General features: G+C 51.4%; 1 protein-coding gene across 1 annotated transcript in view; it reads right to left on the reverse strand.

The window, feature by feature from the left end:
• LOC126522244 (astacin-like metalloprotease toxin 5) overlaps positions 1-20,165 on the reverse strand; it is an 82,420-nt gene that overhangs the window by 26,358 nt on the left and 35,897 nt on the right. Inside the window, exon 4 of the mRNA XM_055066351.1 lies at positions 4,464-4,584. Within this exon, the coding sequence (XP_054922326.1) occupies positions 4,464-4,584 (121 nt within the window). The remainder of the gene's footprint in view (positions 1-4,463; positions 4,585-20,165) is intronic.

The raw sequence follows: 20,165 nt of genomic DNA on the forward strand, positions 1-20,165 counted from the left end.
CGCCGCCGCAATGGGAAAGCGAGCAACGCGGCTGGCATCTAGTAAAGGAGGCATTGGTCTGTCTGTCTGTCTGTCTGTCTGTCTGTCTGTCTGTCTGTCTGTCTGTCTGTGTCTGTCTGTCTGTCTGTCTGTCTGTCTGTCTGTCTGTCTGTCTGTCTGTCTGTCTGTCTGTCTGTGGTCCTTCGTAACGCGCGGTAGCGCGTAGCGGGCCGCTCCCACGTTGGTACAGTCCGAGCTGCTGCGTCGCGGGCCCAATGCACAACCCATAGCTGTGCTTCAAGGTCGGGGCTGCTTATGGCCGCCTTCCATTTGGACAACGTGGACAATGCGGGGCACCGCCAGAGCATGTGTTCTAACTTAGCTACGTCTGAACATAGCTCGCAAATACTGGTCGATTGTGTCTCTGGATAGATTCTGTGTAACAGTGTGGGATTAGGTACGCCCAGACCTGGCTGGTAAAATAACCTGAGTGTTAAAGTCTGCGGTCTACCTAGTTTTCTATGTGGCGGAGGATATCGTCTTCGTCCCATGTAAAAATGTTTGGTAAGTTCGTTATATGAGGGAGGGTCCCGATTGTCCACAACATCAGAGCCGCGCCACCCAGTAGCTACGCGTACGACGACCCCTCGCGCAGCTCTGTGGGCACATTCGTTGAGGTTGGGCGGGGTGCCCTCGGTCTGCCCCGTGTGCGCGGGGAACCAGATAGTTGTGTGCGGCTGGATGTCCTTGTCCGGCACAATCCGCAGGACCTGCTCCGATACGGTGCCCTTGGCGAACGCTTGGAGAACCGTCTTCGAGTCACTGTAGATCGTTCTCCTTCTGTCGTCCAGCAGGAGCACCTGCTGGTAGCCGAGTTGGCTATAGGCGGAACAGGGCTATCGCCACCTGCTCCGCAACCTCGGCCGACTTCGTTTGAACCGTCATGAGTTCGTGATTTTCCGATCGTGATCGATGCCCACCGCTACGAATGCCATCCCGTCGCCGTACCGTGCAGCATCGACAAAACAGCATTACCGAAGCCGTGTGTGAGCCTCGCCCAGGAGAGCCTTGGCCCTAGCTCCTCTCCGACCCATGTTATGTTCGGTATGAACGTTGCGTGAAGTTGGAGCAAGAACGATGCGTTTGCGCTGTTCCCGAGGGAGACCGGAAAAGCGAGACTCGATTTCCACCGCACGAACCCCCAGCCCCGCAGGATGCTGCTACCCGCTTGGTTGGTGGAAAGCCTAGCGTATTGGGCCCTCTCCTGCGCTTCCGCAATCTCTTTCAGCGCGTTGTGCATGCCGGGACGCGTCAATGTCTCCAAGTTTGTGTACGTGGGGAGCCCGAGGGCCCTCTCGATAGTCGTCGTGATCAATGTGTTGGGCTTGATTCACTCCAATGTTTGCCACTTGCGCATGGCTGGACGTAGGCAAAATGACACATCACAAAGGCGTGCACCATTCTCACAAGATTGCCCTCTACAAGACCCTGCTGCCGGTCCGCAACTCTCCGAACCGGCGAGTCTGATGGCATTATCCGTTTTCTGGGCTAGTTTGACACCGTCAGGTTATGGGAGCCGTTTGATTCGATAGTCATACCCAGGACGCGGACGTAGGCTACCCTGGGGATGATACCGCCCTCACTTGTCCGTAGAGTGATGTCGACATCCTCTATCGGCTTCCAACCCCGTAGCGCCATCTAATTCGCGCTCCGCGCAGTGACCGCTGTTAACGGTCTGCCGCGAAGCAAGTGTTCGTTTTCACAGCAGTGACCACATGTAACCTAGCCACTAATAGCGGAAACATATTTATAAGTAGATAATCGCTGCACTCTGCCGTATGGCTCTGTTTCATCCTACTCACAGAAATACATGCCTTGCATGCGAGAAACAAAGATCCATTTCGAAATTACTAAACCGTTTTGTCATCATACCACGACAAAACCTCAACTTGCACTCCCTGTTCCTTAATGCCATGTCCGTGGGAAAGGTTATGCAGGGATACGGGCACTTATATGCAGGCAAGAGACTAGGATTGGCCATTTTTCTATCATAGCATTCGTTTTTGGCATCCGCTCTTTTTTCGGCACCGGGCCCGACTGGATATTGGGCTCAAATTTTTGTGAGTGCTTCTATAATGTTCTTCGACCGTTAGGAACAAAATGTTCCTCCTAATGCGATGTGGTCGAGGTTAGATTGGGTAAATCCACATGGCTATTACTTGAAAGAAAAGCCAGCAGGTGAAGCCCGCTCACCGCGTCACCGCGGAGAGCGACGTAGTAAAAGGCACGCAGTTGGCCTACGCATAAATGTGACCCGAAGAAAGCGACTCGCGTGGTAGTTTCTGCGGCTGCACTCGAGAGCTTTAAGCCTGCATGTAAGCGTATCGCCGTTTATAGACAACAGAACACCACAATAGAGAACGCACACTGCAACGCTATTGGCGATACGCCTTGGCGCTTTCTAAAACTAAAATACATAAGAAGCATTTTGCTTTTGCATAGCCGCTCCCGTCAGAACGAAACGCCACTGTTTCAGTGTTCATTATTTTGCCATCCACGTCTTCGTATCACACTCTTTATTGCAATAGCAGTCTGTAATAACACATTGATGATTAAGAATTAAATTATGGGGTTTTACGTGCCAAAACAACTATTTCGTAGTGAGGGACTCCGGAAATTTGGACCACCTGGTACTCTCTAACGTGCACCAAAAACTAAGTATACGGGTGTTTGCGCATTTCGCCCTCATTGAAATGCGTCCACCGTGGTCAGGATTCGATCCCGCGGCCTCGTGCTTGGCAGCCCAAAACCATAGCCACTAAGCAACCATGGCGGGTTATGACATCTTGTTCTCCGCGTCACAATATGGACAACGAGCGCTCATCACTCTGACACCTCCAGTAGGCTGTTATAGCGCAAACTGTAGTGCCTATGTATGCGGGTTAAATTTCTCTACCGTGCAGGTAATAAACAAAACCTTTGACTCAAGCATTCCTCCAGAAAATCTTAGTTATACTTCTTTTGTCTCGTTTTTCGCCTAAAGCTGACTTCTTAGTGCGGCTTGCAAATTAAATACTACTTTTGAAGTGAACCGTATATATTATGTGTTGTACCAGTCGCCTATTGCATCAATGAGAAGATGGGTTGTTAGAGCAACAGTATTTAAGATGTTAATATATAAGTGGCAGTCAAGAAAGTTAAAAACCAAGGTCAGAGCAATTCAATGTGTATATAAAATATCCTAGGTTATCAAAAAGAAAGTAAGAGAGACAAAGAAAGTATATTTGCTTCAAATAACGGAACCAAGACTGGAAATTTACAAATGGGGCAATAAAGTAATTCGGAAGGAACATCGGCACGATAACAGAAAGGTCACTGTCTCGCCATCTGAGGCTCGAGCTGTCTGCTGTGGACACAAACATACAGACGCAAATATTCGCAGCATGGTCAGGCATGCATCTGCTGCAGCAAAAGTAAGGAAACTATTTACCAGGTCGGAGTTGACTGCGTAGATATTCATCAAGCAAGGACACTAGAAAGCATGTACCTTGCAGAAGCGCTGGGATTCAAAGTGCATAGAAGCGTTAACTCGTGAGCAGTCCAAGTAAGCAATAGTTTAGATTACGCGCGAGTGGCAGAAGCAGGGAAGAGACTGATAAATACCGGAGTCGTTGGAGCATAGGTCCTAGAGGCAGAGGTTGTAATTAGGAGAGAAATATGAGAGACATACGCAGACCGCTAGACGGCTCTGCATGTATGTAATACCTGATAATAGCTTAAGCAGGCTAGTGAATATTTGTCACCGCCCATCCCCCCATTTCGAATAGAAATAACAGGCATCATCATAATAATTATCATCATTACCGCCGTCATAATCCTGTCTGCTTGCTGCTATTTCTGTTCCGTGCATTAACGCCACCTTTCTTACTTGTGTGTGCAGTTATATCCGCACTTTGAGCACCGGTATGCACATAAATGTGAAGGGCGTACTCTTCTCCAAACCAAGAAGTTAGAAGCAATATGCATATCTCTAACTGCGCCATGTCGCCGTTGGAAAATGAAAACGTGTATGGGCAACCAGCGCTAATGTTCCACCTGACAGCAGCAGCCCCATACAACACACAGAATAGCAAGGGCAGGAAACAGTCTTCGACAGCACATGCTGCAAATTCGCGTCAGTAAATTAACCGCTTATCTTCAGGCACATGTGCGGAACTCCGGACCTGACTGGGCAACGACCTGCTATGGCATACCGTAACGGATGTGGGTGGCAAGATGAACAAGTGAACATTATACAGAGCAATGTGGTTTACTCATCATTCCGCGGTGGCCTATGAGTGTAGGCGAATCACTACTAAATTTTATCTTTTCATAAATTCAGTTTTGAAACTAGCAATGAGTCAGGGCAAAATTCTCTAGTTAGATTTATTTCAAGACGGATTAATTTAAACAGCAATAAAAAGCAAAGCGATGTCGGTGCTTACCCTTCTTTGGATACAAGGTGGACATAGTCGATATGGTCGTTTCGTCTAACAAAGCGTAGACACGTCTCCTTCTCGATATGGTCCATGGCACCCTTGATTATACCGAGTATTTCAGGTGTGACTGTGAGAGAAGAAACAGTATGGCTGTGACGGTTAGAACTAAGAATTGCTTTCAAACGACATTACACTTTCTTTTTTTTTGCAATAGGTCAGGATGTCTCGGAAGCACTCAAGGCCAAAAGACAATTGCCCAGACAAACCATCTCACGGTTCTATTGTGATATGCGCACGTAGATCGATGAACATTAAAAGAACTTTCCTATCCAGCGTAAAAAATGAGGGGGATCAATGAGTATTCATGCAATAGTAATTCGTTAGCATTAGTTTACACCTTTTCGGCCTTCTTGCACGTTCCCGTCTTGCGCGGAGTGCTGAGATAACCACTGACTAAATGTTTAAAATGAATGTTTGCGCTGTCTTTATACGGAGTATGTCGAACATATCGGACGACCATGGGCCATCTACTCTCAAATCTAGAGAGGGGCCCCTGCGCAGGGCCATTAGCATGGCCTTGAAGTCCGTAAAGTGGCAGGTAAGGTACCTTAAGGATACTATGGCAGACTCGTTGTGAAAGACTATGTCGATGCACGAGCTTCGCTCGGTAGAGACGGACCGCCCACGGGGCTTGGCAAGACGAAGGTCGACGCTTTCATCGAGCTCTTGAACGAACTTTCGGAGCTTCTTGATGTCTTGGTTGAACGACGGTCGGACGTCTTCATGACATAGCCTGGGCATTTTTCGGTCGGCGTTATAGTACAGCATCACTCCTACCACTCGTAGAAAGCGTGGCACCCATCGTTAATTAGAACTGTACTATAGACCGTATCATCGGGCGAGGAGGATAGGGCGCGCGGAGAGCCTTTCCTCCTCTCTGGCTTGGCGATCCGGCGCGGCTCTGCTTGAAAATATTGCTGTCGCGTGCTGCGGAACGATTTCGAGATGTTTTAGATCCTACTTTGTGAAATTTACGCCATGTTCGTTCATATAAGGTCGTCAGGGAAGCCTTTCGGTGCATCAGTAACCATACTGTAGGCAAAAATATGTCTTGGGGGCGCAAAAATGTGACGCGCATAATCAGCCGCGGTGTACGCGCATTATCAGTCGCGGTGCGTGTATGTGCTGTTTACTATTTTGCTTATATCGATTTTATTTCAACAAAGAAAACCGGCGTCTCTGTATTACCAGCATTAAATGCTAAATCAGCTCACTGTCTGATCGATTGGCGTACGGAATAAAACATAAAACATAAGAGCGCATGCTCGTGCGCGGCCAACCTAAGGCAACCATGAAACATCTGAGCGGCAGGCGCTATCAAATATTTGTGATACACTGGCATCGTTCTCACGCATTTCAAGTCTAGTATGCTTGAAATTACCATATGTCTGCGCTAGCCTTGCTGCATGAGGCCCATGGCGCTCCTCAACACAGAGATCACTTTGCTTGGTGAGCCAGCACCATACATATATAAGCTGTGCGCTTCGGCATTGCCTTTTTGGCCTGTATACAGCCATAATATATGAGAGGGCTCGCATAAAAAGAATGCGATGGCTATTGTTGAGCGCAAAATTTCCGTAATACGTGTGAGCGCATCGTAGAGAACTGAAAGAACACAACCGAAAAAAAAATTGTTTATCGTCCTCTTTTTCTAAAAAGCTACAGAAAACGGGCTAACGCCGCACAACGTTTATACATATATAACCACTGATGCCGTATGCTTGGACCATGCGCTATATAGAACAAAGATATCTGTAATCCAGCACCTACTACTGCTTAGGACGCTCGTGCAGTTTGTAAACGGTCGCTTTGCTGGACAAGCTTAATTCAGACTGTAAGGTATGCTGCTCTTACTAGCCAAAGTTATTTTATTCATGTGTCGAAACCTCGTCCATCCAACCAAGTATTCTCGCAATGTAACCTGCAGCGAACAGTTTGAACGCTTGTCAAAGTATAACAGCACAGCTCCTATCGTAGCAGAACGGTACCCACGCTGTTACGATCGTCGCGTATGTTTCATGGCTCATAAACCGCAGCTTAGAAATAGAGGATAATACTGCAATAAGGTTACATTAGTGATTGGAACATTCAGAAATACACAATTGATCTCCGAGGCTGATTGTAGGCTCAAATATGCGCGCGCACATCGCGCTGCGTGTTCCGTCCACCTCAACGCCAGCAGGACTTCCGGCCATGACGTCTTAAACCACTTCAGCACGTCAGACACAACCGTTTACCACGTAGAAGACGCACGTCATACTAAACAGACCGCACGACCGCGAAAACAAACGCCAGAACCTACCGCCGAGCGTATACCTGCCATGCAAAAGACCGCTTTCACCCAAGCCAGTATGGCGCTGCTCATAGGCGGCGCCTACGAAAAAACGGTCTATGGACAAGAACGGCACCGAGAGCGGCGCTGCTGCGCCGGCGTTGAGAGCGCCGCATGCGAAGCAAAATTCTATTAGCGGGTGGTACTCCTCTCCCACCTCTCGTTCGCACCGCCTTGATTGCCTCTTGCACTGCGCGTGTTTGGGCACGTTTCGTGCCGCGCGCGGTGTGTGCCTACGTGTGTGCGCGTGGACATTTCATTCGAAGGGCGATGTACAGTCTGTTTCACATTTAGGGGAAAACTCGGAGCGCATTGCATCGCGATGCGGCGAGCGCTTCAGTCAGGCGGCGGCAGCAGCTCGCGCAGGTGCTCGAGGGGCGGGATCTTGGACGGCGTCGTCTGCTACGGCGGCGCGCGCTGGCCGCATTGTCGGGAAGCGTTCTACTGTCAGTTGCAGGGCGCCGATCTCATCGTTACTGCGTGAAGTGAGCCAGTATTCTTTACTAAGCGTTGTGCGACGCCCGCTGATACGCGTCGAAGGTAACTTCATCGCTGCAGGGCAGTCATAGACGTCGAACTGATTCCATACATTCTTGACGGCCCGTTTCTGGAAGGCGACTATATATTCTAACGCGATAAGTCGCCGATCCACACTGCTCGTGTTGTGCAACAACTGCTGGAAGAGCGCGCAGTCACTCTCTTGGGGTGGCCGCCTCAATCCCCGGGCCCCAACATCATTTAAAATGTCTGGGGCTAGTTGAATGTATCGCTGGCACACCATCCCCTCTATCAGTCGCCCAAGAACAGGCTTCGATCCACCATCGTCACGTGCTGCGAATGAACACATCCCTGATCAAGTCATTCTACACTTCACTGCCTTCCAGGATGAGCGCTGTCATCGCTGCCGCTGGGGACATGATGAGATACTAACTGAAGCTCCGAGCGTGAGGTGTCCAATTACCCGCCGGCGGGCAGGGTCTGTCTGGTGTAGTGAATGATTGTCGAAAAAAATCACTTGCAGCTCATTGTCTTAACCTAACACATTCCTTTAATCGTATCCGTTTGTTTCATCGTGTTCAACCCCCATAGTTATCATTGTTGAGTGCTTTGTTTTGCTTTCTAGTCAAACAAAGACTGAGCACGTTGCGCGCACATCTTGGTGCGTCTTGTCGCTGCTTATTACGGTAGCACACACAGTGAAGAAATATACGTGCACGCGGTAAATACCCCGGCCTTTCGAAAGAACAAACGAAGCATGCTGTCAAAAGAAGTTTGTGGAACTCCATTATCGCCAATGAAGGCTCAGAGTTTGGCGACGCACAACGTTTAGTAAAGAATATCAGCTCAGTTCCCGCAGTACCGATGAAATCGGTGCACTGCCCCTGACTGTAGCACGCTTCCTGACAATGCGGCCAGCGCGCGCGCCGCCGTAACAGACGACGCAGATCACGACTCCGCCCCTCGAGCGGAACGATTTCATCTGCAACGGGTGTAGGTCCTACACCCATTGGAGATGAAATCATTCCGCCAGGGGAGAAACGAGCGCTGGCGTCTAGGATGAAATATTGTTCCTGTATATGCTCCCGCAGGGAGCAGAGTTGCGCATAGTTTCGCCCCGTGATCCAGCTCTGCAGCGAAGCCACTCCTCGCGCGCGCAGGAGCCAAATGCCGCGCGGTGTTCCGCCTTTTTCTCTGGTGGTCGCGAGCTACAAGCGCTAATTGTTCGCAGGCACTTAGCAAAGGGCACTTGTTAATACAGGCTACGCTCGAACGAGTCATTCGTGCAGCCGGAGGGGGTGGGCTTCCAACCAACCGAAACTTTGTATGTACCTATGTAAACACGCATATACAAACACACACACGAACGTACAAATATGGGGTGGGACCGCCTTCGATTCCCCAAAATAATATACTCCCGTGGCTCGAACAGCTCCAAAGTTCGCTCGCAAACGCGCAGTACGTTGCCACAAACAGCGGTGCAATGATTTTCAGCATGCATATGAAGTTGTCTTATCATGGCCAGAAAGCAAGAAGTGTTTTAAAGAGTGTTTAAAACTTCACACACGTAAGGTGGACACTTAGCGCATTTTGGCTGCCGAAACCAGCCGATTAATGACCGTCGCCAAGAGAGCTATCGTGCCTGCAGTTATGTCAGTGACCGTTAACAGAGCGCCATTTATCACTAACCATCGTTCACAACAGCTGCACGTTTTCGATACATGCGGTGCGGACACAGATTTAAGCGCATTTCAAATGTTGACATGTGCACATTTTAAGCAAAGCTTACTTTTATTTACTATTACTATTTAGTAGTACTTACTATTTAGTAGTGCTTACTATTTAGTAGCAGCAAATCTGCAAATAGAAAAAGATTCAAGATGCAAGAGCTTCTAGCTGCTCCTCTGAACGCACGATCGACGGTCCACTGATTGCAATGGCGATGGTACTGACGGAAACGACGAGTTCGCATGAGTCGGCGATGCGCCCGTAAAGTTGGCTTCGCAGCGACGCGGATCATTTGACGTCATTTTTCGCGCTCGGCCAATAGCGGTGCGAGCGGCGCCGAAAAAGGTATGCGCAACTCTGCTCCCTGCGGGAGCATATACAGGAACACTAGGATGAAACTTGGCGTACGGTCGTCCATAGACCTCAGACTCTGCCCAGGCGGCGCTGCGGAAAAACCCGTCACCAGCGCCCCCATCGCAGCCTTGGCGCAAACTGAGTAGTGCAAGGAGAGCTGTCCGCAAGGGAAGGCGCATAGGCCACAATGGACCCTTCTCTTTCGCTTGTGTTGAGGCACGGTTTCCTAAAAATCAAGGACCTGGAAAGCTTCTTCCGCCCATTCACGCGTCGGAAAGGAAGCTCAGCAGGGCGAAGTACGTGTACAATATAAAATAAAGTCTCAAGTGTTATTTCGGCGTGCTACAACTCGCAAGTACAGCGAGCATCAGGTTTGTCTACAGGCATATCGGCATAAAAATCTAAGCATTTCAAATTGGTTCATATTGAATATGTCCTGAACATAATTATTAAGACTTAAGTATCTCCTATATTTTTATGTATTTTATCGTAATGATTTGTCTCGAAATTATTTACAGAGAGTAAATCCTTTCATAGCCTTTTCCAGGGCAGCAAACAGAAAACGTTTTCCAAGGCAGCAAGCAGCGTGCGATCATAACGAAAGTAGTCTTCCTACAGTGCCTACGCGCTCCATCTTTCTTTCTCGCAGGAGCTACAGCATCGCTCAGTACCTTAATTTGAACTTTTCGCAGACGCTTCGAGCAACAAGCGCGCACAAATAAATGTAAATAAACGCGACATTTTTTTCTTTACACACGTGCGTTACTTCGCAATTACTCATCCAGTGCTTCTACAGCAACTTTATTGCTCACATTTGAAAAACGCAGTCGAGCAGGCTCAGCACATTGCAAAGCGTGCTTGTTGTATCGGCCCAGGATCGACATACAAAATATCGAAAGTGGAAATGAGCTCGCGATACAACGATGCTATAGAAAAGGATTTTGAATTCATAAAAGAACCAAAATGTTTGGTTAAGCTGACCTGCCAAATCTCTCCGTTCCACTTGTTGAGTCAAGCGGAGGCGGACGTCTGTTAAAAGCTGGAGATAAGTTAAAAGCTGGGCACATAAGCAGCATGGTTCGCAACGTTGTTTTTTTCTGTTACCAACGAAGTGGCGGCTGCAGATTCTTGATTTTTCGCTTGGTTACCACGGTCCTCTGTCAGAGCTACACAACAAAATTACAGAAGAACAAAATTGTCGCACTTTCTCATGCGAGCCGCTGTATTGTGGGGAATGCAAGTAACCCGATTACCCAACAAGTTGAACGGCCCGTATCCAGCGCTCTCGCCTTTCCCCTTCATACGATCGCGATGGAAATTGGTAAAACTCAACGTTGTTATTCCGTCCTTCACGTTCATGGCAATTTACAACACAGCAGTAGCGTCGATTGCGGCGTTTCTTCGTAGCGCGCGGAGCCATCGCGGTTGCCGTCGTTTCCGCCATCAGTCTGAAGAGTACAAGCGCTTTATGGCAGTTCGGCGGCGCGTCCGACTAGCGTAGAAATTCATAGCTCTCTGTCTGGGTGTTAAATGCGCAAAACACTCTCAATATGGACCAAAATCTAGTTAAATCGTTCTTTTGCAGTCGCTATCTGCATAGGCAACTTAGCAAGGGAGTCGGGCTTCGCACTACTCAATTACCGCCTCTTCGCACCGGCAGGTGTCGCTACGCGTCTTGCAAAACTAAAGCCCCTTTATGCAAAACTCCAGAGTCTGAGGTCCATAGACAGACGCGCCCACAGAGAAGAGAACGGACTTTAGAGCAACCGGCGAGCAGCCGAGCACCGGTGAAACTGAGTCTTCATTGTACGTGCTTTTCATGCCGAGGAGGCCGGCGCCGCAAACGTAAACATCCGCTCGTTGCGCAGATGTTCACGGCGGCGGCTCCGAAACCCTCGTAGATACAAAGGTCGCTGTTGTCGCGCTGATACACAGGACGCGTGTTTACTCACGGGGCGGGGTGCTGATGGGGGAGAATCGGGCAGGGAACGAGTGGGGAGTGCATGAGAAACACACAAGTTTGCCATGTGCGCGGATTTCACAAAGTCGATTGCAATCACGTTTTCACGGCCGTTCACAGAAACAGTAAATGTTTTTTCTCCGCGCTGTAGAACTTCGAACGGGCCGTCGTACGGTGCCGTGAGGGCGGACCCGATGCCTTCGCGGCGCGCGAAAATGTGAGTTGAGGCAGCTAGGTATTTGCTTACGAAAACGTCGTAAGTGGAGGGCTGTCGAGCTGAGGTTGGTGGCAAGCGCTCAAAGAGCGACCGAAGTTGCTCAACGTAGGCATGAGGCGAGATGTTGGGGACCGCAGGTGGCGCGAAGAATTCACCGGGTAGACGTAGTGTCGTCCCGTAGACCATTTCGGCAGCAGTACACCGAGGTCCTCTTTTATCGCCGACCGAATACCTAGTACAACTAGCGGCAGGTCGTTGACCCATGAAGTTCGAGCGTCGCGGGCGATGAGGGCGGCTTTCAACTGGCGGTGAAGCCTTTCCACCATTCCATTTGCTAACGGATGGTATGCAGTTGTGTGGATGTGGCGGATACCGAGGATGCTAGTTAACGCTCCGAAGAGCTCACTTTCAAACTGTCGTCCGCGGTCGGTTGTTACCACGCTGGGGCAGCCGAAACGAGATATACAACCGGCTACGAAAACGGACGCCACGGTGGACGCCGTAATATTGTGTACGGGAAACGCTTCAGGCCAGCGCCTGTAGCGGTCAACGCAGGTGAGGATGTATCGTTTACCACGCGATGAAGGCAGCCGACCGACAATGTCGATGTGAACGTGGTCAAAGCGAGAGTCAGGCGGACGGAATGGTTGAAGTGGTGACTTGGTGTGGCGTGTCGTTTTTGCACGTTGGCAGCGCTGACATTCTCGAGCCAAGCGGCGGACATCTGCGTTGATGCCTTGCCACACATAACGGGAGGTGATGAGGCGCTGAGTGGCACGAACACCAGGATGGCTCGAGTCGTGTAGCTTGCCAAAAACTTGACGATGGTGCGAGGAAGGCACAAATGGACGGGCACAGCCTGTTGACATGTGGCAGACGATCGTAACGGAGGAGAACGGCAGTGGCACCTCAGCAAACGAGAGAGATGTGGACCCTGCACGCAGGTCACGCAGCTCGTTGTCAAAATGTTGTGCCTCTGCGATGATGTCGAAGTCCACGGCAGCAGTGGAAAACGCGTCGACACGTGAGAGAGCATCGGCAGCCGCATTAACGGGTCCCTCGATGTACCGCAGGTCGACCGTGAATTCGGAGATAAAATGCAGGTGCCGAATTTGCCGGGACGTGTGTGTGCTGTGGTTTCCGCGGAAAGCGAATGTCAGTGGCTTATGATCCGTCAGTACGTGGAACACGGTACCTTCGAGAAGGTGGCGAAAATGGCGAATGCCAAGGTAGACAGCCAGGAGTTCGCGGTCGAAAGTGCTGTATCGAGTTTCTGCCGGCTTCATCTTCTGCGAAAACAAACTGAGTGGACACCACGAATTCTGCTGGAATTGTTGCAGAACTGCACCAACGGCACTGGAGGAGGCGTCGGTGATGAGCCGCATGGGCGCGTCAGTTAGGGGATGCTTCTTGGCTTCTTGGAAGGCGGCGTCTGCTTCGGATGTCCACTCGAAGATCGCAGATGGTACCTTTGGAGCCTTCAGCATGTCGGTCCAGACGTAGAATGATGCGCGCTACATTAGGCAGGAACCGACGGTGGAAGTTCAGAAGCCCGAGAAATTCGCGGAGCTTGCGAAGCGACGTTGGGCGTGGGCGTTGGGCGTTGAGCAACGTCGTACAGTCCACAAGCTGACGGGAGCGGAGATTCACATTCAAACCGAAATGGGTAAGAAAGTCCGCACCTAGTATGGCGAAGCGCACGTCGGTGAGGATGAAAATCCACCGAAATATGCGACGCAGGCCCAGGTCAATGGTGAGGGACAGACAGACAGACAAAGAACTTTACTAATGGTCCTGAGGAACAGCGTTAGGGTACCTCCCTTTTCAGGGAGTCCCCGTAACCGTCGCGGGCCGCACCCACGTCGGGGTAGGAAGATCGTGGTCCTCCGCCCTGTCGCAGGCCCTCTGGACAGCCCATAGTTGCTCTGAGAGGTCGCCGCTTCTAAGGGCTGCCTCCCAGTCGGTTAGAGTGGTTAGCGATGAGCTGCGTAATGCAGGTCATTGCCAGAGCATATGGAATAAGGAGCAGTACGCCTCCCCACAGTCTGGACAGTGGGGTTCTACATTAGGCGCGAAGTGACTGAATCGGCCCCTGGAGGGGAACGACACCGTTTGTAGCATGCGAAATACCGACGATTGTGGTCTATTAAGTTTAGGGTGTGGTAGCGGAAAGGCCCGTCGAGCGAGTTGATAATGTGCCAAGACTTCATGGAAGGTGGGAAGTGAATCCCTGTACAGTCCTAAGTCGCCGCCCGTGAGTCCACCTGAACCGCCGCGGTGTGTAAGACCTCGCGCGCAGTCATGGGCCAATTCATTGGCGTTAACAACCTCAGAGTGCACATTGATTCCCATATGGGCCGGGAACCATTTGATGCTATGAAAACCAGCAGCCTCCTCGCTGCCGAGGATGGCCGCCGCCTCCTTTGAGATCGAGCCGGAGGCGAAAGCTCGCGCTGCAGACCTGGAGTCTGTAAAGATATTGGGACGTAGAGGGTCCTTCAGTGCTATAGCTGTAGCAACCTGCTCGGCTACTGTTGCAGAAACCTTCCGCACGGATGCTGAGTTAATTAGAGTGCCGTTGGAGTCAACCGAAACTACGGCATAGTGATCAGAGTGCTCGTACTGGGCGGCGTCAGCAAAACATGCCAGATTCGGAGTGGCCGCAGCCGCTTTTAACAGGGAACGAGCCCTGGCTACACGGCGTCCTACATTGTATTGAGGGTGGACGTTACGTGGCATGGCATCTACCTTGAACGAATCTCGGACCACGGGTGATAGGGTCACGTTGCGCTCCGTGATTTCCTGGTGACCGCATCCAACGGATTCGAGGATGCGTCTCCCCGCTCGCGATGATGAGAGTCGTATTATTTGGGCCACTCGTTGAGCCTCGATCACCTCTGATAGGGTGTTGTGCATGCCTAGTTGCATGAGACGCGCGGTGCTGGTAGAGAGTGGTAAACCCAGCACGCGCTTGATGCTTTTGCGCATGAGGGCGTCAATTTGGCCTCATCCCGTTTAGACCAGCGCAACGCGGAGGCTACATAATTAACGTGGCTCATCAGAAACGCGTGGTAGAGTCTGAGGAGATTGCTCTCGCTTAAACCCCCTCTGCGGTTCGAGATCCTGAGGATAAGCCGAAGCATATTCTCCGTCTTCGAGGTAATGCGGGCTATAGTCTGTGAGTTGCCCCCACGAGATTCCAGCAAGAGTCCGAGGACCCTGATGGTATCCACTCTGTGGATTTGTTGTCCGTCCCTCGTATAAAGGGCTATGGGAACTTGATCTAAGGGTGTGGAGCACCTAACCCCCCGTCGTGTGGGCCTATACAACAAAAGTTCGGACTTGGTTGGTGAAAGACTCAGGCCTGAAAGACTCAGGCCAGCGCCTCTTAGAGCGCACTCTCAACTGCAGCGTCAGACCCTCCCATGCATCACACGGTAATATCATCCGCGTAGAGGGCGTGACCCGTTCCTCTTACTGTGGCCAGTCTGTCCGAGAGGCCCTTCATGGCGATGTTAAACAGCAGGGGAGAGACGACCGCCCCTTGCGGGGTGCCTCTCGCTCCCAATGTATATTCGTTGGATTTGATTTGCCCTATTTTGATAGTGGCCTTTCGGTTCCTCAGGAAGGAGCTAACGTACGCATGGAATCGTGGCCCCAGGCCCAGGTCCGAGATGGCGTCTAGCACGAACCGGTGCGAGATGTTATCAAAAGCCTTGGACAAGTCTAGAGCAAGGATGCCCCGAGTGTCTCTAGTATCGTCATCAATGATTTGCCTCTTTATAAGTAACGTGACGTCCTGTGTGGAGAGTGCCGGCCGGTGTTACGACTTTGCACCGCTGCACCACTATTACGACTTTGTGGTTCCGTAGCGCTCGTCACCCGTTTCGTGACAGAGCGTTGGTAGCGAAGACTCCGAGCCAGGCGTCGATGAGAATAACAAAAGGGACTTTATACACTATATACAGGTCATTATACAGGACATGAAGGGATCGGCACTGGGGCCGAGAGCTCACAGCAAACGCGACTGTTCCCGCACGGCAACGTCCGGCGAAAACGCGTGACACATCTCGCTCCAGTCGAGAGCGGCACTGGCTCCCGGTGGGTCGGCGGATCCGGTTTTTCAGGCGGCGCGCCTCCGCTTATAAGCCCCCAAAACCATTGTCACCCAAACGGCCCAATACAAAGCGAGCACTCGACGGTCGTCCGAGAGGTCCAACCAGCGACCGCGCTGGCCACCTGGTTCAATTGTGGCGGGCGCGGTGACCTCCAGGCAAGGGCCGGAGGTCACCTAGTGGATGTCTACGGCGCCGGGCTGTCTGGCACTTGGCGACACGTCCGAACAAGTTGCTCGCCGATGCTTCTTCCGCAGGACACCACTGCCTGACGGCTCAGCATCTTGACTTTTCAAGGGAGAATTTGGGCGCTCGAAGGATACTTTTGCATCTTGCAGATTCGGAATCCGGGCTGGTGGTAATGGCACAACAGCATCCCCGCCCTCAGATAAGGCGCCGGGAAGACGAGCTGCCTCCACGTGGCTCGGATGCCAGGCGCGCACGTTCGTCAGGCTCGTCCAAGTTCACGTCCAGTGTCGGGACGCCAGGTAACTTCACGTGCCCAGGTCCGACTCGCCAGGACAGGAGCTCTGCTCACCGCGTTGTCGCCAAGGCACCTCGACCAGCTCCGCTCGGGTCGTTCCTAAGCCCTTGCTTCTCGCCACTGGTCCCGGTTGGTCGTTCTGCAGCTTGCAAAACCGACCGGCGAAAGGCAACACCCAACACGAACAAGTGCCCTCTGTCTCCCGTCAAACACCAGACAAGGCTATAATCCAAATCAACCTAACTGAATTGCTATCCCCCTTTTTGCTCCCGCTGCAACAAGAGGCAGGTGTACGATCTAGTACACAAGGCTCAAACAACCAGTTTTCAACTTAACAACACACCAAAATATCAGAAATAATTAATAATCAACAATAATAATGACAAATAGAATGGTCCCCTTGAAATCACTTGGACCGAAAACATACTACTGAGGAAGCAAATGAGGTCATTCATTTTTCCCGGCGATATTTTCGCGGAATCCGAAGCTGCTTATATTTGCGACCCTGCTTATCCGTGTAGCGGCGGTACAATAAGCCAGATTCCTTGCCAAATGAAACCCTCTTTTTTTTCACTCCCCGTTTGACGCTCTTCCTCAGATCGGCTAGTGAACAGTCTTCCTGTTGCTCGCGAATCAGAGTTTCTCTTTCAACTGCCGCCTGCTCCTGCCAGCTGGTGGAAACCGGAGCGAGTGTGGAGCCCGCGTCGCCTAATTGCGGCGTCGCGTCTATATCGCGGCTAGCACTGCACGCGTCACTCCCACTCACTTCCAGGACACGCTCGCCCAGGCCAGCCTCCGAGCTCTGCCTCTCCCGTGCCTGCTCGCCACTCAAGTTACCTTGATCGGTCCGTGTGCCGCACCGCTGTTCGCTCACCGACGCAAAGTCAAGTTCCCTCGACAGCGGGCGCGCTTTGGATCGCGTGAGGGCCATGTACGCCCCGTCGGCAAAGAACGATTCGCCCTGATCCTTCAGCAGCTTCTCCGAGCTATTTGAGAAGAGGTAGGGAAAGTGCTCCGGGAGGGCGGCTGACACAGCGGCTTCGGTGTTAAGTTTCCCAAACTCTCCTTCAATGATAACCGTTGCGATCGGTAAACAGACACTCTCCTCCTCGGCCACTTGCCGTATCCTAGCACACTCTCCCGTAAAATCACTCGAGGAGACGAAAGACGGGTGAACAACGTCCATAGTTGCTGCAGAGTCCCGAAGTGCACGGCACTTCTTACCGTTTATCTTAATTTCCTGCACATAGGGCTCCAATAGACGTATGTTTTTGTGAGTTTCCTGTATTGTTGCAAAAGCAATTCTCTCTGGGCAGCTTGCAGCGATGTGCCCTTGCTTTTTGCAATTGTAGCAGGTTAACGGTTTCCGTTTTTCAAAAGAACGCGTCGTATCGTTTTGCTGTTTCGGACCATCGTCATCATTCTGAGATGCATTCTGTCCTTCCCTTACAGTTTCTTTGGGAAGGGACTCGTCTTCCCGAAACTCGCGACGCCTGATTTCTTTCCGTTCATCGGGCTCCCCGGAAAACCCATCTCTCCTATCTCCTTTTTCTACGCGCACTGCCTTGCTGTGCAAGCTGCGGCGGGTGTAATACTCTTCCGCTAACTCTGCTGCCTTGTTTAGCTTAACCTCCTTTAGCCTATCTTGCAGCCAGAGCCTGACATCCTCATTAATGCAACGGTAAAACTGCTCCAACGCGATGCATTCGACGATTTTGTCGCGGTCGTCGTAAACCTCTTCGCCCTTCAGCCATTCCACCAGGTCGGCTTTTAGACGAAACGCGAAGTCAACATTCGACTCCTTGCCCTTTTTTGCATACCGGAACCTCTGCCGGAAAGCTTCGGGCGACAATTTGTACTTCCGCAGTAGCGCTTCCTTCACATCACTGTAGCTTTCAAACGCCTCTTTCGATAAGCAAGTTATTACGTCTGATGCCTCCCCAGGAAGCAAGGCTAACAGATTCTGTGCCCAGAGGGATCGCTCAATGCTATTCCGTTCGCACACGTGCTCAAATTTCACGAGGTATTTGGCCATATCTTCTCCGACGACAAAGGGTGGAAGTTGATCGCGTATTCTTGGAACGTTAGAAGTTAGACTAGGCGCCGGCGAGCTATTTCGGGTCTCCAACTCTTTCATTTTAAGCTCGTGCTCACGACGTTCTCTCCTTTCCTCCTTTTCCTCCTCGCGACGTTCCTTTTCTTTCCTTTCCTCCCTTTCCCGACGTTCATTGATATCCGCCCAGGCCTCTGCGGCTTCCTCAGCCGTTACGTCCCCAGTCCTCATGACCTCAAGGATCGCATTCTTTCTTTTAGTTGAGCCCAACTCAATGCCCAACTCCTCACAAATTTGGAGAAGTTCCTTGACCTTGTACTTCTCCATCGTTCACACTGTCCTCCTGCTGCTTGCCCTTTTTGAATATACCTGCCGTACGCTACTATAATGCTACTAGTAAGACATATGCAAGTATTTCACACACTGCCCTGTTTACCCCCTCAGCATCCCCTGGTTTTCAAAACACTCTAACTAGGCTTGAAACACACAAGGTTAACACAATGCAACACCAAATCCTTCCCTGAGCTACTATAACCTGTGTCAGAGAAAGTCTGGTGTTTGAGGTAAACTTCAGGCACTCAGCGCGCCGAGGTAGCTGATGCCGGTCAATCCCGTAGCTGCCATCCACTGTTACGACTTTGCACCGCTGCACCACTATTACGACTTTGTGGTCCCGTAGCGCTCGTCACCCGTTTCGTGACAGAGCGTTGGTAGCGAAGACTCCGAGCCAGGCGTCGATGAGAATAACAAAAGGGACTTTATACACTATATACAGGTCATTATACAGGACATGAAGGGATCGGCACTGGGGCCGAGAGCTCACAGCAAACGCGACTGTTCCCGCACGGCAACGTCCGGCGAAAACGCGTGACACATCTCGCTCCAGTCGAGAGCGGCACTGGCTCCCGGTGGGTCGGCGGATCCGGTTTTTCAGGCGGCGCGCCTCCGCTTATAAGCCCCCAAAACCATTGTCACCCAAACGGCCCAATACAAAGCGAGCACTCGACGGTCGTCCGAGAGGTCCAACCAGCGACCGCGCTGGCCACCTGGTTCAATTGTGGCGGGCGCGGTGACCTCCAGGCAAGGGCCGGAGGTCACCTAGTGGATGTCTACGGCGCCGGGCTGTCTGGCACTTGGCGACACGTCCGAACAAGTTGCTCGCCGATGCTTCTTCCGCAGGACACCACTGCCTGACGGCTCAGCATCTTGACTTTTCAAGGGAGAATTTGGGCGCTCGAAGGATACTTTTGCATCTTGCAGATTCGGAATCCGGGCTGGTGGTAATGGCACAACACCGGAAGCCGACCATGATGTGAGGGAATAACTCATTAGTTTCTATGTGCCTAGACATACGGTTGTGAATGGCATGTTGGGCCACCTTACCCACGCAGGACGTAAGCGAGATGGGTCGCATGTTCTCCGGCGCAAGAGGGTTGCCTGGTTTCGGGATGAGCACCACTGAGGCTGTCTTCCAGGAGTCGGGGACGAGACCCGTTTCCCAAATTTTATTGACCTCCCCGGTGAGCAGCGCAACTGATCGTTCGTCCAAGTTGCGGAGGAGCTTATTGGTGATGCCATCCGGGCCCGGTGCAGAGCGACCGTTGAGCGTTTGGAGCACCTCCGAGATTTCGGATTCCGTGAAGGGGGCGTCGAGCTCACCCACCGCTCCCCCCCGGTAACGAGAATAATCCCCGTCATCGGAAAAGCCTAGCGGGAGATACTTTTCGGCCAACTCTTGAAGGAGGACGTGCTCAGATGCACCCGCCGCCTTTTGATTATATACTATGCGATCGATGGCTAGTCTCTGATTGTTTTTGCTTTGCGAATCGTCGAGTAAGTGTTTCAGCAGGTTCCATTTGCCCCCCGTTCTCATCTGCCCATCAACCGAGGAGCACACTTCATTCCAT

This window comes from Dermacentor andersoni, chromosome 6, assembly GCF_023375885.2.
Source record: "Dermacentor andersoni chromosome 6, qqDerAnde1_hic_scaffold, whole genome shotgun sequence".
NCBI classification, from domain to species: Eukaryota; Metazoa; Arthropoda; class Arachnida; order Ixodida; family Ixodidae; genus Dermacentor; species Dermacentor andersoni.